Source organism: Aricia agestis, chromosome 15 (assembly GCF_905147365.1).
Source record: "Aricia agestis chromosome 15, ilAriAges1.1, whole genome shotgun sequence".
Classification (NCBI taxonomy): Eukaryota; Metazoa; Arthropoda; class Insecta; order Lepidoptera; family Lycaenidae; genus Aricia; species Aricia agestis.
The window spans coordinates 9,525,543-9,543,887 of NC_056420.1; the positions used below are offsets into that span (position 1 = coordinate 9,525,543).

General features: G+C 38.8%; 1 protein-coding gene and 1 long non-coding RNA gene across 7 annotated transcripts in view; one reads left to right on the forward strand and one right to left on the reverse strand.

The window, feature by feature from the left end:
* The window catches only part of LOC121734370 (probable phospholipid-transporting ATPase IM), a 96,598-nt gene that overhangs the window by 77,312 nt on the left and 941 nt on the right, over positions 1-18,345 (forward strand). For 4 of the 6 annotated variants that reach the window (XM_042124941.1, XM_042124943.1, XM_042124942.1 and 1 more), the window contains 17 exons: positions 1,238-1,372; positions 1,856-1,964; positions 2,074-2,213; positions 3,087-3,215; positions 7,250-7,429; positions 7,824-7,934; positions 8,282-8,458; positions 8,786-8,957; positions 9,375-9,479; positions 10,387-10,539; positions 11,119-11,242; positions 13,389-13,556; positions 14,408-14,559; positions 15,113-15,336; positions 16,110-16,335; positions 16,942-17,045; positions 17,966-18,139. In XM_042124941.1, coding sequence (XP_041980875.1) covers positions 1,238-1,372; positions 1,856-1,964; positions 2,074-2,213; positions 3,087-3,215; positions 7,250-7,429; positions 7,824-7,934; positions 8,282-8,458; positions 8,786-8,957; positions 9,375-9,479; positions 10,387-10,539; positions 11,119-11,242; positions 13,389-13,556; positions 14,408-14,559; positions 15,113-15,336; positions 16,110-16,335; positions 16,942-17,045; positions 17,966-18,139 — 2,583 coding nt within the window. The remainder of the gene's footprint in view (positions 1-1,237; positions 1,373-1,855; positions 1,965-2,073; positions 2,214-3,086; positions 3,216-7,249; positions 7,430-7,823; positions 7,935-8,281; positions 8,459-8,785; positions 8,958-9,374; positions 9,480-10,386; positions 10,540-11,118; positions 11,243-13,388; positions 13,557-14,407; positions 14,560-15,112; positions 15,337-16,109; positions 16,336-16,941; positions 17,046-17,965; positions 18,140-18,345) is intronic. The other 2 variants (XM_042124938.1, XM_042124940.1) reach the window with 2 other exon arrangements.
* Positions 1,011-18,311, reverse strand: LOC121734389. The gene is made up of 3 exons (XR_006036712.1): positions 18,300-18,311; positions 14,090-14,093; positions 1,011-1,202 (listed from the first exon to the last, which is right to left on the reverse strand). It is a non-coding gene; the product is annotated as an uncharacterized LOC121734389 (long non-coding RNA).

Consider the following 18,345-nt stretch of genomic DNA (forward strand, 5'->3'; position numbering starts at 1 on the left):
AAACCCTCATTTTATTGTACCAAGACTGCACAAATCAAAAAATGTATGTATGTTTTTTTAATTTAGCAAAACGCTTCATAGTAAAGATGCTGTTTTGAAATGCGTTAAGGGCAGACTGACGCAAGTAGAATTAGGCTTATTTCTAGGAGTAATAAACTAAACCAAAAATAAAGCTATAACTGTAGACCTTCATGACACTATTAATTCATGACACTATTAAAGGCGTGCTGTTTTACAGCCATATAAACTAGAGTTATTCAGCTAGATTTCATGCCATAAAGCTAATAACTTTACATAAAGCATTATTTACAAGAGTGTTTGTGACATAAGATATCAATTTAATAGAGGTATGACTGTTGACGATTGACTTATAATAAATACAAATTAACCAAACAACGAACACGACACAAGTGTATTGAATAAATATCCGGTTAAATTTAAACATTGATTAACAATCTCTCGATATTATTTCAATTCAATATTATTTATTTTTAGCGCTTTTTTTAGATTAGAGATTAGAGAATTTATTTTTATTTTTAGAGAGACTAGAGAATTTAGAGAGATTAGAGATTTAGAGCGTTATTTATTTGTATAAATAACGCTCTAAATTTAGATTTGTGCAGTCTTGGTACAATAAAATGAGGGTTTTTGATATTTTATTTGCCAAAGTGTTGTGCACAACCCCATAGCAAAGACTATGACAGATTGATTGCCGGGTTAGTTCCCGAACCGGTGGTAGGCAGCATGTGGATATAAAATATTTTGTTTATAATTATTCATTGTTAATAAAAAAAAAATTTGATTTGTGTCAAAAATGTATGGCCGTACCGTTAGAGCGCTATCACACTACGTCCGATCCGACTCCAATCCGTACCCGTGAAAATACGCTCCATACTGTTTCTATGATAGCTTACGCACTAAATCCGACTTCGAACACCTCACTTTTCTCCGTCATCCTTGAATCTCGGGTTCGAATCGGATTCGGATCGGTCGTAGTGCGAAAGTGCACTTAGACGTAGGTTACACGATCAGTTTTTATCAATCTGATCCATCAATCTGATTGACGGAATGCTGATGGTTTTAAAAAGTACATATTAAAAAAATATCAGTCCATCAATCCGTGGGTTAGACGATCAATTTTCCGTCAATCTTTACCAGATTGATGGATCAGATTGATGAGAAACTGATCGTGTAATCTACGTCTTGATGTCCAACACTAATGATGTTGTGTCACCAGGTATACCTGCCGTGGGACACGCTGGTGCCCGCGGAGCCGGCGCCGGGCGCAATAGTCATCGCGCTGCTCGTGTTCTTCTCATACGCCATCGTCATGAATACGGTTGTGCCTATATCGCTGTATGTGTCTGTTGAGGTGAGTCATAAGTGTACGCGGACAAAAATCGAAACTCTAGCAGCTAGCTTATAAGACGAGTAAACTGCATCCAATACTATCTTCAAATGACTCTCCTGTAAAATTGAGGTTTGGACATACATACAATAGTTTACGTAGAAAACATCGATATATTTGTCTGTATATTTAACCAATTTTTTTCTATGGAAAAAAGGGGCTGGTTGCGTGTTGAATGTATTTTTAATCGTAGTGGCACTCCCGAAATTAAAGTGTTATGATTTTTAATTTTAAGTAAAAAATATTTTATAGTTATTTTATATTTTTTAACACGACATGTAAAAGCACGTGATTTTAATATAACATCTAACATGACCTTAAAACTCGCCTTTATTACTACATGTTTATTATATTTTTTGTCACTTTTATGGTGTCGTTAAAATAAAAAGTAAATATAAAAGTTAAAACTAATATCGTTTACCTAAAATGTATGTTTTATATTTTCAGGTTATAAGATTTGCGCAAAGTTTTTTAATAAATTGGGACGAGAAAATGTACTACGAAAAGACTGGGACCGCGGCTAAGGCGAGGACTACCACATTGAATGAGGAGCTTGGTAAAATAATATTATAATGTAGCTTTGGTATAGTAATTTTGTGGTTCAATGGATTTTAGACTCTTAAGTAAACCTCATAAGTTTGAATTTACTCTATTCTTTCCCGCAGGTCAAATCCAATACATATTTTCGGACAAGACGGGCACGTTGACGCAGAACATAATGACGTTCAACAAGTGCTCGATAGCGGGCGTGTGCTACGGCGACGTCATCGACGAGCAGACCGGCGAGACCATAGAGCTCACAGACGTGAGTACCACAGACTATACACCGCCGCCCGACCAGGAATATGAAAAACGTCAGTCGCGGAAAACCCGCCAAACTGACTTGACATGTTTTTAACCAATCACGTTCCAGCTTCACGTAGAGTTGCCATAGCAATAATTGAGCGCCCTCGGCGAATTTTTTTATTTTCCTGGCCCGGCTTCCCCGCACACGTTACATACAGTAGCCACGATGCATGTAGACCGCTCACGAGGAAGCACTATAGACCATACATGCAGGAGATCAAAATTTGCACCGTTCGATAATTTTGTGCATGTTTTTCTTTGTCAGTGATGTTTGAAACTGTCCCAGTCCAGCTTCGGGATCCGTGTACCGTTTGTGATTTTTTTAAAAATTGTGCATAATAGTTTTTTTTACGACTCATCGCGTAGTGTAACGTGCCGCACATGTAACTATAATACACGTCTCTACCACCCTGAGGGCCCTTCTTCTGTTATGCGTGTTATCGCCTGCGTAGCTCTGGTTCGCATACAAGCTGCCCGCATCCAATCATTTCATAGTTTTTTCCTCTCACATGGGCAAGACGCGCGCGATCTGTCATGTTGTCACCCGCGTTCGGGCCAGGGGCCGCACTACGAAATCGTTTTGAGACTCAAACAATCGTACGAGAATGCCGCGTCCTACTGTAACAAACGAGAAATAACGTTGTTAGAGCCGGACGCGGCATTCTCATTCGATTGTTTGAGTCTCAAAACGGTTTCGTAGTAGGCCTACAGATACGCGTGCGGGCGATGATACGCATAACAGAAAAAGGGCCCAGAGTGGACGTACGCACGCACACACATACACTCCGGTGAGGTCGGGGTGGTAGGGCGAACTGACGCGTGTGTGGCGCAGCGGGGGCGGCGGGAGCGGGCTGCGGCGGGGGCGGCGGGGGCGCGGGGGGCGGCCCACTCACCGAGCGCGCGCCTGCTGCACTCCGAGCTCGAGCAGGGCCGCAGCACGCCGGCCGCGCGCCGCCCGGACGTGCGTACTCGCCCCCACACACACACTTCCGCACACTCCCACACACACACCTAACCCCACGCTACTCACTTTCCAAGAGACCCTGTTGTTGACACTTTATTTTCGTAATAAAAAAAAAATACGACGATGTATATATTGTATGTATGTACCACCTCAGCTTTATACTATTGTATATTAAGAATGTTAATAAATAATTTTGTATCTGTATAATGTTTCTTTCAGATTTTTGTAGCGTTTCCACGTCAAGTGGACTATAAGACGTATTTTATACTTGATTGATTTTGTTAAAACACAAAACGTTTCAATAATTATAAAGTGTCAACGATATGGTTCTTTTTTGTATTTTATCATGCGAAAAAAGTAAACATCTTGTTAACAAGCCCTACAACAGCCATGTCGTTAGTGGTACACTCACGGGCGTATTTGCTTTGATAAGGGGGGGGGGGGTCTCTAACGTAAAAAAGCGGCCAAATGCGAGTTGGAATCGCCCATGAAGGGTTCCGCAGCAGCAAATAGGCAACGTGTGTAGGAATGTTTATTTTTTATACATGTACCGCACCGATATTAATCGGCGAGGTACATATTATATTATTATCGAAATTGGACAAGTGAGGTAGTAATGGGTGGGGTCCGGACACCCCCCTCACCCCCCCTCACCCCCCCTCACCCCCCTTATATACGCCCATGGGTACACTTGTTTACCATGATATTAATATGATCTGTACGCGTTAAGATTGCAGCGAATTATCGCTTCATGTCTAATTTTTTTCCATTTTGAATATTTTTCCCAATGATCCTCTGCAAACTTAACGGTATATCATGGTAAACAAGTGTACCCATGGGCGTATATAAGGGGGGTGCCCTTATATACGCCCATGGGTACACTTGTTTACCATGATATTAATATGATCTGTACGCGTTAAGATTGCAGCGAATTATCGCTTCATGTCTAATTTTTTTCCATTTTGAATATTTTTCCCAATGATCCTCTGCAAACTTAACGTGTATAGAAATAGTACGCTACACCTCCTTTATCCCAGTTATACACTGTGATTTTTAGGTTAAGCGTTACTGTAATGTACCTGTATAAACTATTAGCTTACCTCACTAATAACTCACATACATAAACTAGCTAAACAAGGTAGATAGTTACCAGTTGGTGACTTTATTATTCAATAAAAAAATTAAACAGCAATTTTTTTTAATACTTTCCCAGCACTAATAAGTAATAGAGGTTTTAATAGTAGTACTTATGTAGTTTTTTTGGCTATTATTATTTCATAGAATACTACTAAAATAACTAAACAACAGGGAATAATAATGTAAATACTAGCATAACACAACCAATATTTACACTCAATAGACAAAAATATGCATGTTTCCTAGCTTATAAAATGTTAAAATGTCTGTCTTGGTGTGCTTTTGATGTTTTAATATATTAGTTTGACACTGTAGTCTGTTACACTGTAAAACACTATAAAATTATATATTATCATGTTACCAATTTCGTTGTAAACGATACACAAAATTAAACTGTACTGGATAATATAAACAATATCTATAAAATGTAAACATTTGTTGTTATATTTAAGTTAGAAAAAAGTATAATTACTTTAAAAGTTTAGATGTTTGTTTGTATGCTTTGCCTCTTTCTCGCTTTTGCATGTTTCTGATTGGTGTTGCTTGTATCTATGGTGTTTCTGTGGTACACACCAGGGATGTTGCGAATATCCGCATCCGCATCCGCAAATGCGGAGCATCCGCATATATTTAGGCATCCGCATCTGCATCCGCATCCGCATTAAATCGATGCGGATTTTTATGCAGATGCGAATGTCATACGAGTTGCGACAAGAAAAGAAAAGCGGCGAGGTCTGTGAATGGCACGTGCCGTTTGCGCGTGACAAATGACCAATGGGAGCGAAAAAGCCGGCCAAGTGAGTCTCGGCCACGCACTATAGAGGGTACCGTAGTACCGCCAGTTTTTGATAAGTTTTATATCGCCAATGAATGTACAATTATAACATGTTTTACACTACTAACAACATCATCTCCGTTTCATTCAAAGGAATATGAACGAAAAATTCCTTTGTACTTCTCAATAACTTATAAAGTCTTTTTAAATTTTGCATATTTTCTACTCCCGTGAAATTTTCCGCATATTTTTCAGAATCAACCGGTAGGCTACTAACTGGTAGAACGGGGAGACACTGGACACTAACGATTTCTTCCACTTTAAAACTTTGCATATTTCTTCGAATAATATTTTTAAAAACCCTATCCAACGACACCACACACGGCGGAGTGGACGCAAAATAAAAAAAACTTATCCCCGCTTGGTGTGTAAGGGAATAAATTTTTGGTCCCATAAATTTTTTTAAAGGTTTTATATACCATTTTGTCGACACCGTTTATATGTATGTGCATTCATGCCGAATTTCGGCTTCGTATGCTATTCTCTGGGCGAAATCGCGGAGAAACAGATAGACAGACTGACAGATAGACCGAAAATATAAGGGTTCCTTGTTGATTACGAAACCCTAAAAACGGTCACAAGATGCGAAGCGTTTATTGTGGTGCATTAATTATTGTTTTGTGTAAATTAATCACTACAAGTTTGTTTGTGCTTCTTACTTAATAAAGAACGGCATTATTATTATAAAATAATTTAAGTATAAGGCTTTATGGCTTATGCTCCTATTAATAAATTCGTGTACTTACTAAAAAAAGTGGTAGAGTTTAGTATAGGAGAATTAATGTAATTTTCATTTACAAATTATTTTCTCTTTAATACAAAAGTATTATTATAGTACAGGTTCCCTGGAACAATTTTTTTATTACTATCAAGGTAATTTTTGTAAATTTTTCATTATGATAAAAGGAACAACAATTTCCTCTGCGATAGTGGTAGCTAACAAAGATAAATATGATTTAATATTTCGCTTTGATGATCTTAAAATATGGATTGTTCTATTCAAAATGCGTTTCAAAATGAAGCTACTCACAAATAATTAGCTTGATATTAATTAAGAAATTTGTTCTAGGGAACCTGTACTATTATTTTGTGATAAATTATTTAAAAATTAAAATAATACTTTTTCATTTTATAAACTATATTAATTATGTAGGATCCGAAACATCTGCATCCGCATCCGCGGATGTGAACCTCTAAAATCCGCATCCGCATTCGCATCCGCGGATATGAAAAAATCGGGATCCGCAACATCCCTGGTACAACACACTGTCTGTTCAGAGATATTCAACCTCTTGTTGACCTTTATGATAATGACATAGGGGCTCTTGTAGAAGTAAAGTTAATACTGTGAAGTATAGGTATAACTCTGGATAGATTAATTATTGATCTCTTTAACAAACCCACAAAGTAACATATTTTTATAATCTTTTGACTTTTGACTTGTATTTATTGCTTTTCCTGATTTTGCATGTTTAGTTTTTTGATATCCTATAAACAGGTGTAAAAAGCAGGTACCCAAAATTTACTTAATCCATATATAAAAATCTTACATTATCACTTATCAGCTTACAGTTGAAATTTAAAAGGCTATTTACTTCAAAAGATATATTGTATTCATACGATAAATTAAACTATGAAATAATTTTCAGACGTATCAGAAAATAAAATTTAATAAAATATTTTAGGCTCTTTATAATATAATAAGTTGGTCCCCTTTCTAACAAATTTGTACACAGCGAATAACCTATTTCTATCTTTCTTTAATGACCTATTCCATCCTTATCTAATATATTGCAAATATCAATTGACAGACAAGGAAGGGTTTATACGCTGTATATAGAGGGTGTAACAAAACTAAGTGGTAATATTACTTAGGGCGCCGGCCTATACAAAAGAGAGAATAAATTTTGGTCTTTCAGCGCTGCTATTTACAGAGTGAACTCTCTACAAGGAACACCTACAAATCCAAAAGTATTATCACTTAGTTTTGATATACCTTGTGTTTATTAGCAAAGGGGGGGGGGGGGGGTGTCATCGCTATAACTAACTTATATTACAGAGCACGGAGCCGCTCGACTTCTCTGACAATCCGGAGTACGAGCCGGAATTCAAGTTCTTCGATTCGAAACTTCTGAAGGCGGTCCGGCAGGGCGACAGCAACGTGTTCGACTTCTTCCGACTTTTAGCGTTGTGTCACACCGTCATGCCGGAACACAAGAACGGCCGGCTGGAGTATCAGGTGAGAAATAAAGTAAGCGGGCCCCTAGACGAGCAATTTTATCACGCAAAATCACGTATTACGTAATATTATTGACCGTCTAGGGTTGACATCAACATCTTAACATCGCGCGCCTTCAATCTAATTGTCAAATAAACTGTTCAATAACATTGTAGCGTGATATTGACAATACAATTGATCGTCTAGGGGCCGGCTAAGGGCAGTGGTCTACAGTCCTTAACATCCATCTATTCGATATTTCTTTTGCCGCTGGAGGGTAGTAACCACTCACATAAGAAGTTTCGACATTTTGATTTTCCACGGCCACCAGGCGGAGCGAAAAATCAGTTCTTTCTCATTGCAAACATCTGCTAGATCCTCTTTGACAATAAAACACTGTACAATTAATTTCCAGGCACAATCGCCGGACGAGTCGGCGCTGGTGTCGGCTGCGCGCAACTTCGGGTTTGTGTTCCGGGAGCGCTCGCCCAACACCATCACTATAGAGGTCATGGGGAAAACTGAGGTAACTCTAAAACATTCATATTTTTTAAATATATATTTAATAATAAAATATGGAGGCAAACGAGCTAACGGGTCACCTGATGGAAAGCAACTACCGTCTCCCATGGACACTCGCATTATTAGAAGAGCTGCAGGTGCGATGCCGGCCATATTTTTTTTCATTTACAACCTTTTTGCTGAGAACTGGAGAAAGCTTATTTTGCTAATACCCATTCAATAATAATAAAATTATTAACACTTTCACAGTGAACTCTATACAAAGTATCTCTCTAACTTATGTTGTTGTTACTCTAAGAACTAAGTTATGTTGCACTCTGTATAGAAAGCAATGTTGTAATTTTGTTTCAGGTGTACGAGTTGTTGTGTATATTAGATTTTAATAATGTTAGGAAAAGAATGTCAGTGATATTGAAGAAGGACGGTGAAATTAGGTTATATACTAAAGGTGCTGATAACGTTATATACGACCGGTTAAAAAAGAACGATCAAGAGGAGGTTAAGTCTAAGACGCAGGAGCATTTAAACGTGAGTATCTTTTTATTTGAATTATTTATTCACCAGTTAAAAAATATATTTTTTTTGTCTTTATGATTTCAATAAACGTATATTTTCTAAAAGAAAATATAATGAAATACCCTTGGCTTTTTATTGGTACTAGAAACTTACAAAGTTATCATATTATCTTATATGCAGATCGCACGCCAACATCAGCGTTATTTCGATTTCATTTAAAACATATCTTATGTACAGTAAAACTATTAAACTACATTAAAACCGATTGGTTTGTGTGAGATGAGACGGAAAACTTTTTATTGACATATCTCTTTTTTAAACTATGTGAATCTTTAACAGAAATTCGCGGGCGAAGGTCTACGTACCCTAGCGCTGGCGTGGCGGCCGCTGGAGGAGCGCGGGTTCGCGGAGTGGAAGCGCCGGCATCACGCCGCCGCGCTCGCCCTGCACGACCGCGACGAGCGTCTCGACGCCATCTACGAGGAGATCGAGACAGACCTCGTGCTGCTCGGTGAGAATGCACTCTGTGCCACCCGGATAAGATTTAGATTCGTGTGTATAGAGAGTGATGTCAGCAGCGTTCTCATGCTACACGGTACTATACCCACCACCTCGGAGCTAAAGTCTACATTTGCGTGCTATCACTCCACTATAAGGCTGTGACAATGTGTTTAATTTTAAAAAGATCCATTCAAATTTGGAACAGGCAGCCCAATATCACGAGCTGCGACTCTGTCAATTCAATGTGTAATGTGTATCTTCTTTTGAAGTAAATAAAGACGAGTTTTAAATAGGTAATTATAAAAAGACATCGCATTCAATCGACCTATCACGTTGTGAGAATATAAAATGTGCTGCCTTAACTTAACATGTGGAACGGAATCTTTTGAATACTTTGACCTTTTATTATTTTGTATTTTATATTCAGGTGTGACTGCCATTGAAGACAAATTACAGGACGGCGTGCCAGAAACGATAGCCAACCTTAGCATGGCGGGGATCAAAGTGTGGGTCTTAACGGGTGACAAACAAGGTACGATTATCTTAAATCAGCTGTAAATAGATAAAGATTACAAATGACTAGCATGATTAACGTTGAAGCCATATTGTATGACAAGCTCGAGCTCGTTATTTGATAATGGAATTAAGACACACATTTAGCTGAACACAGTACTTTATTCTGTTACATATTAACGTATGTATACATTGAATGTATTCCGTAATTAACCCTATTATAACTCATTTGATAAACGTAGAAATCGATCAAGACAAAATAAGGCAACAAAAATATTTAGCCTCTTAGTCACTCGTCATGCCACTTTTCTTACGTATCACATGGTGTATTGCTAAGTACTCGATTTGGAGTAAAACTATAGAGTAAAACCACATGTTTTTACTCGATAGTTTTACTCCAAATCGAGTAATAATTACTGTGTGGACCGCAAATCTGACAGCTCGAAGGCTCGCATCGAGCCGGCTAACGGCTTGATGGAATTAAATATATCGATTTAGAGTAAAACTATCGAGCAATGCTGAATGTGTGGACGAAATCCCGAGCCGCTGGTTTTGCTCGACGTTTTTTGTGCTTTGTCCAATGACTGGTACTGTCCAATCACTAGTTATTTACCCTATTATAATATCTTATTATTTTGCGACTACAACATCAAAAGAAAATATTTTAAACATTTTTTTTTATACAAAATGACAAGAGTGACGTATCTTGCAGTTTTCTCTATGTCTTGCAGTTTTTGCTTTGGAATAGTGACTTTGAAACTATAAAATTCTGCATTCATATAATATTTAAATTATTAACATACTAGCCTATCTATACTAGTCTAGATCTTTTCTTATCTAAGATTAATTTTAATCCAACCCATAATAAAATTACTGCATCTTCCCCATTAAGATTTTATTGTTGATGATGATGTTGTGTGCAACAGAGACGGCGATAAACATCGGCTACTCGTGTCAGCTGCTGACTGACGACATGGCGGAGGTGTTCGTGATCGACGGCGTCGCCCACGATGACGTCGCCCGACAGCTCGCCAAGTGCAAGGACAGCATACGTGTCGTCAACACGTTCCTGCCGCACGGTATGTTGTACTGTACGTCGCTGTACGCTACGTTTGCGTACGGTACGTAGGCGCGCCATGCGTCGTCGCCCGGCAGTTTGTCAAGTGCAGGGACAGCATACGCGTCGTCAGCACCTTCCTGCCGCACAGTTTGCTGTTACGTCGGCGTACGGTATATTGTCGTACAATATGACTTCGTGCATCGTTGCACGATACGTTGACTTACAATACTTATGCTGACGTCAGGTACTGTGCGACACCGTGCATCACTGCACGTTCAAGTACGGTACGTTGCTGCACGGTACGTTGTAGCAAGGTATGCCGTCTTGCGGTCAGGCGACACTCGCGTGATACAGGAGTATTACTGTACTTACATAAAGTTCTAGGGATGCAAATGCATTTGTTACACTTCGGTTATTATGTGTTTTATGTCTTTATTATAACATGATCTCCTTGCCATTGAAATTCTTGTAAAAAGTGTCGTTAAATGCCACTTGACTTGTTATCGAGTGGCAAACTATTATATATAAAACAAATATAATGGTCAATGCTACTATTTGTCTAACTAAGGTATACACATAATATCGTCTATGATTCCAGGATCAGAAGCGAAGAGCTCCGCCGCTAACGGCAGCACCCGCGCGCGGGCTAACGTGAAGCTCAACGCGCCGGCCGTGTCCGTCGTCACATTTAGGTGGGAACATAACTCACTAGCACGCCGCAGGTAGACACCACTTACACGCCCCGCCCACTTTACACGCCCGCTTATAACGCGCGCCTACACGCTAATGCCAACTTGACACGCTCGCAACGATCATGCTCCTACTCTAACGGTTTGAAAAAAATTTTTTTCTTGATTTTAGCGGTGAAAAGTAGAAACGCCTATTTTATTAAATTAATTTAGTCATCTGAAGACTGAAGTAATAATGTAGGACAATGATTGATGCCGGATATTTTAAAGTATTAGATAGGGACATGGATTAGTTATTGCTGTCTTATTCTTCGTTTCTTTATAAGATCGTAAGAGATGTGGAAACTATACTCAAAAATTGCAACTAGTCTATTACTTTGACAATCTAGATTCTAGTTTGTGTAATGCTTATAATTATTTGATTAATACATCGGTTGCGTCATAACGCTTTTGCTAATGATTTTGAAAGAACGCCAAAACTACAGATTTAATTTCAACGAATAAGTTATCAATAATTTTCTAATAACATAATAATTTTATTGGCTTTTGGAGAATAATATTGCGAGCGTGCTTAGGTGAATTTAGTGTGACGCCTCTGTGTATTGCGGCGCGGCACTCCGCACTGGCTCTATTCGCACTACTATCTACACTCAACTTATATATTTTTTTCTATAATATTGCACTTTGTTAAAAAGCAACTACTTCATTTACCAGGTAAGCTATAACGATAAAAATAAATGTTACAATTTGAAAATAAAAGCTGTATTAATTTGTAACAAATAATAGCAGAATGTCATTAATAGCTATGCTTGTCGTGCTACTGCAGTAATATTGCGTTTTTTTTGTAAATGTTCTTTTTAATTCGTTGTAGATGTTTTATATTAATCGTATTAATTTACTACGTATTAATCGTAAATTATGTTTCTACTACAATGCACTTTGTATTGTTATATATTCTAGTTCTATGTTGTTCGTGTTTTGTTTGTCCTGTGTGTGTTTTTTTTCGCCTCTCCTTTGTTCGTAGTGTTTTGTTACAACTAGACAATTTCCTGTCCAAAAAGTCTTCTTTATAAGTCAGCAATTTTCCTTTAATAGATGGGAAACATATTGATCAATAGATGGGACGAAGGAAACATATTATTTAAGTGATAAAAGTAATATAAATTACATATTATATCCTCTAACCTTTCTCGCCACTCAGGCCGGTGTAAATAGTCAGTACTCAAGATGCATCTCGGTCTCAAGACACGGTTCAGGCTCTGTGATTGGTTGGCTGTCAAAATTTGGACCAATCATAGTGGCGAACCGCGTCTTGAGACCGAGATGCATCTTGAGTACTGACTATTTATACCGGCCTAAATGTCACCATATCAAATTTCATCTTAAAAGTGGTGTGAGTGTGAAGTGATAACAGATGAATAGACAGAACACTCTTGCATATATAAATATGAATAAGAATAATAAAAATTGATTAGAACTACTTATTTGAAAGGTTAATGTTAAAAGATTGAACACATAGTTTTATCCCCAAGATAATTACAGAGTAGACAGAACTAAGGAGTATCTCGACTTCAAACAAATGGGCGAATATACGCGAGTTGGGTGCGAGTGTCACTTTCAACATGTTTCACAATGCTGAGTATCCACCATAAAGTTAATATACCCAGCGGAATAGAGCAACAATCTCGAGCTGTCAGACGAAACCGAAATTGGCTTCATCTGTGTGTAAAAATATGTGTATTGCGTACGTATACACTTACACAAGCATGATTGAACATGATTTCTATGAGATTAAATTGTCAACGTGCGAGTGCTGACTGGACGTCAAAAAAAGAGTGCTGCTGTTATGTATCACATGTCTCTTTTTACCACGCAGTGTTATTGATAGTGACATCTCTCTTGCTCAGGCCTTTGTTTCTCTATTCCGCTAGGTATATTAACTTTATGGTATCCACTGACCTCCATTATACAAGGTATAAGGAGGACAGTGTGAGTATAGCATTAGTACGGCGCGCGCCGGCCGATATGACGTACTACGTCAAACGTATAACTTTCGAGATCTCTTCTGAGTCGACCTACTCGTTAGTTCTGTTTACTCTGTTAATTGTAACCTAATCATATTCGAAATTCAATTGCAAATATCACTTTTTTGAACTTAATAGTCAACTTAACATTCTAGCAACGAGTACGTGTCTGGCGCGGGTACTGCGGGCGGCGCGGGGGGTGCGGGGGGCGGGGCCAGCGCGGGGGCGGAGTCACAGGATCACGCCGACGACGCCAACGGATTCGCCATAGTAGTCAACGGACATTCGCTAGTACACTGCCTGCATCCTAAACTTGAGGAGAAGTATGTTGTTTGTTTATGTTGTTTTGTTATTTGTATTTGTACTATTAGAGAAGTTGATAGTTGGTGGTTGGCCTAGGCAGATGGCGGTCCTACGTATTTTGGTCGCTTTTTGTTAAACCCAGGTGACAGACCACAATTAACATTGAATTGACACGATCCAACCAAAAGTCGTAGGTTCGTCAACTGCCTATGAATCAATTTCCTCGATGGTACTCGAATTTCGTAAAAGGCTATTGTAGAGTTATAAAAGGAATGTAGTTCAGATTGACTAAACTAGAAAAAATGTTGAAAAGGTTTCTTAAAATGTGAAACTCAAAATTGCATTTTCATCAACTTTAAACCTTCAGATATGGTCAATTATTTGTGCTCTGCAACTTTTTACACATTACAAGAGACGAAAATAAGACTTAGATGATAAATCATTATTTTCTCCTACAAACTCAATTGTTTCTACTTAGGTACCAAAAAAAAAAAAAAAGGTACCTTCTTATCAAAGTCCTCGACTACTTTTAACATCGTTGCAGTTATCGCACTATACTGTACTCGGCGAAACATGGCGGTAGCGGTCATTGACTCCCTGCCAAAATCTTGTCATTTTCTATATAAACCGCGATTGACAATGAAACGTACATGTTGTAAGTTACAGTATAAAAATACTGTAACTACAAGTTACAACATGTATGTTAGAGTATTTTTAGTGTGATAACTGTGACGAAATGTTGCTGCAGGTCCGACAACGCACCTGCAGCGTTGCGAGTGTCCATTGGGCGACGGTAATTGCTTTCCATCAGGTGACCCGTTGGCTCGTTTGCCCCCTTATTTTATAAAAAAAAAAAACATGTACGTTTCAGGTTCCTAGACGTAGTGCTACAGTGTCGGTCTGTGATCTGCTGCCGCGTGACGCCGCTACAAAAGGCTATGGTGGTGGAGCTCATCAAAAAGAACAGAAAAGCCGTCACGTTAGCGATAGGAGACGGCGCCAATGACGTGTCTATGATTAAAGGTATCAATAATGACTAAGGTTAATCAGGGTAAGTTTGGACACAGGGTAAGCCCGGATAATTCAACTTATCAATAAATTAGTCAGTGTTTTTTTTTACTGGCGCTAGGGCATATACGCCATACTGCACTGCAACCGCAAACTATAGTACCGTACCGTAACTGTAGTTTAATTTGGCGTTAACTTGATTATCCGGACTTACCCTGTATCCGAACTTACCCTAATTAACTATATAACACATCGACGACTACTAATAGTCGTCTGCAGACTTTTCTCTACTTCGATACGACTCTTAAAGTCGTCTCATCGTGGTATAGACTTTTCGCTTTAGTCTCTAAACACACCATGCTGAAGACGCGGCGGAAGTTCGGCATGATTACGTCAGCAATGTCAAACGCAAACAATATAACGCGACGTAATTTCGGCATGGTGTGTCATCGGTAATTTAAAATACATTGCAGGCGTAATCTTGCCGAACTTCGGCCGCGTTTTTTCGCCTAGTGTGTTTAGACACTTATTTAATTACAAAAAACTCTTAACCGAAATTCTTTCCCAGCGGCTCACATCGGCGTGGGCATCTCCGGTCAGGAGGGCATGCAGGCGGTGCTGGCGTCGGACTACTCCATAGCGCAGTTCCGCTTCCTCCAGCGGCTGCTGCTCGTCCACGGCCGATGGTCCTATTACCGCATGTGCAAGTTCCTGCGATACTTCTTCTACAAGAACTTCGCGTTCACCGTGTGCCACTTCTGGTTCGCGTTCTTCTGCGGATTCAGCGCGCAAGTGAGTCGGTGACGTAACTAGAGTTTACTTTTTAATATGAAGCCACGAGGAGCGTGCAGTGAATCAGTAAAATTATACTTGTTATTTCTCAACAATACCTAATATAGAACAAAAACCGTCTGAATAATCAGACGGTTTTTGCTCTCGCTAAATATAATTATTTTTTCTTAGAATGTATAGCACGCACGGACATCAAAATTGTCTCTATCTTCTTTTACGATTATTGACTTTAACGCAATCATAATAAAGTCTACTGTCTGTCTGTAGATGTTGAACGATTTTGTTACCCGTGCCTATGGCCCCTTACACACTGCGACTTTTATCAGCGATACAGTCGCTATGCAGTCGTGATGCAGCATCGATGCAGTCGCTAATGGTCCACCTTTGTCCTTTACACACTTGCGCTACTTTAAGCATAGATACAGTCGCGATACAGTAGCGATGCTGTCGCGATGCAGAAGCAAAATCAATGCAAAAATCTATGGTGTCGCGCGTGTGTATCAATGCTAACGCGCAACTGTATCGATACTAACGCGCGACAGCATCGATACAAAAATTGCTGGTGTCGCGATGCTATCGCGCGTTTCAAAAACGCGCGACTGCATCGCTGTTAAAGGTCGCAGTGTGTAAGAGGCCTTACAGATAAATTTAATCATAGGTGGGTCGCAGATATTACTTGGTTTAATTATACGTCCAGTCGTGATCTTCTGGTCTTGAATAAGCTGAATCTTTGATAGTACCTGTACTTCGTATCTAAAAGCATCTCATTACAGACGGTGTTCGACGAGATGTTCATCTCCGTATACAACCTGTTCTACACGTCGCTGCCGGTGCTGGCTCTCGGCGTGTTCGAGCAGGACGTGTCGGACGCCACCTCGCTGCAGTTCCCGCGGCTGTACGCGCCCGGACACACCAGCCAACTGTTCAATAAGACGGAGTTTATTAAGTCCACGTTACACGGGTGTTTCACGTCGCTAGTGCTTTTCCTTATACCGTATGGTGAGTGCTTGGATATTTATAACTAGACTAGATGCCTGCAAATCCGTTGCGCCAAAATGCGTTTATCGCACGGGAACCGTACATTTTTCCGGGATGAAAAGTATCTTGTGTCCTTTCCCGGGGCTCAAAGTATCTCCATAACAACTTAAAGCAAAATCGGTTCAGCGGTTTGAACGTGAAACGGTTAAACAGACACACATTCACATTAGCGCATATACGCATTGTACTGTATTATATTAATTGTGCTTTCGTTATTGGCTAGATTTAGCATGTTCAATGGTAATAAACAAATCCGTCCACCGGGAAGATATTAAATCCTAAAGCTAATACTTTAAAAGTTAGAGGCTACGAACACCATTATAAGGCTGCGTTTCCACTGAAGCGGAGCGGAGCTTAGCGGTGCCGAATTGACCAATCACCATGCTCGAAATCTTCGCTGTCATTCCGCTGGAATAGCACGATTGGTCAATTCGGGCACCGCTAAGCTCCGCTCCGCTTCAGTGGAAACACAGCCTTATACAATCTTTAATACAAACATTTCTGTATTATAATAACTATTGTAAAATATTAAAAAATAAAGTTTCTTAGTGATTTTTTTAATTGCAGGTACCTACAAAGACGGCTTGGCTCCGGACGGAAAGATTCTGTCAGACCACATGCTTTTAGGAAGTGTAGTAGCTACAATATTAATTATAGATAATACAACACAAGTAAGTACCGAAATAATAGCGTAAAAATTGTATCCATTTGTTATTTTTTTATTAGGGGTATTAGTATACTATATTATTAGCTATAGGTTAAATCACTTATTGCAAAACAAAAGGGCTCTCTATTATAATAACATTAATAATTAATAACATTTTCGCAGCCTAATCTTTTTATTTTATACATGGTACAGCAAAACTAAGTGATAATACTTAAGGGGGCGACTAACCCTAAAATGTCGATTTTATAATTCATTTTTATACTTGAAAATAAACCCCGAATTGTTTCATTTTCTAAAATTAGATACTACATTATATTTCCGAGAATTCGATCTGAGCAAAAACACGATATCTTAAAATTTTCTCGATAGAAAAAAATTACAAAGATGCATCTAATTTTCACGAATTTTTCATTTATTGCCATAACCGTGCATTGAACTAAGTTAATATTTTAACACATTGTATAAAATTCTATCATTGAGAGATCGACCTAGCGGATTTTTAAAATGTTGTATATTTATCGAGTTATTGAGAAAAAACTAATTTGGCGATGAATCCGCGTCGTTCTTTTTCACCTGGCATATGAAAGACGGGCGTGAGTGTGAAGAGAGAAGGACGATGTTTGTTTTTTGGGGTTAGTCGCCCTCTTAAGGGTGTGTATAGACCCACAATATAAAGTTCTCTGTGAAAGTAGTAAAAGAGTAACTTTTTTCACCTTTGTATAGAAAAATTCATGACGTGCGGGTGCTTGCTCATACAAATCACAAAAAAATTGTTCTTTCAGCGCTGCTACTTTCACAGTGAACTCTATATTATAAGAAACACATACACAGTACACACCCTAAAATATTATCACTTAGTTTTGTTACACCTAGTATAATATTTGTTTTTGTCCATTATTTTATGAACTATTTTGAACGTTTCAGATAGCGCTTGACACGACATACTGGACGGTGTTTAACCACGTGACGATCTGGGGCTCGCTGGTGTCCTACTTCGTGCTCGACTACTTCTACAACTACGTGATCGGCGGGCCCTACGTCGGCTCGCTCACCGTCGCGCTCACGCAGGCCACGTTCTGGTTCACCGCCGTGCTCACTGTCAGTACTTATCATACTAATAAATCACACAATCGATAAACTATACACAACCTTACTAATAAAAATATTTACACAATGGAAACTTTGTCCTTTTCCTATAACTAAGTTAGAAAAGCCACATTACAGACTTATGTTGTTTTATCTCTGACTTGTGTTAAACAAAACATTATAATATAGTATAACGTATTCATTGTAATATAGTATAA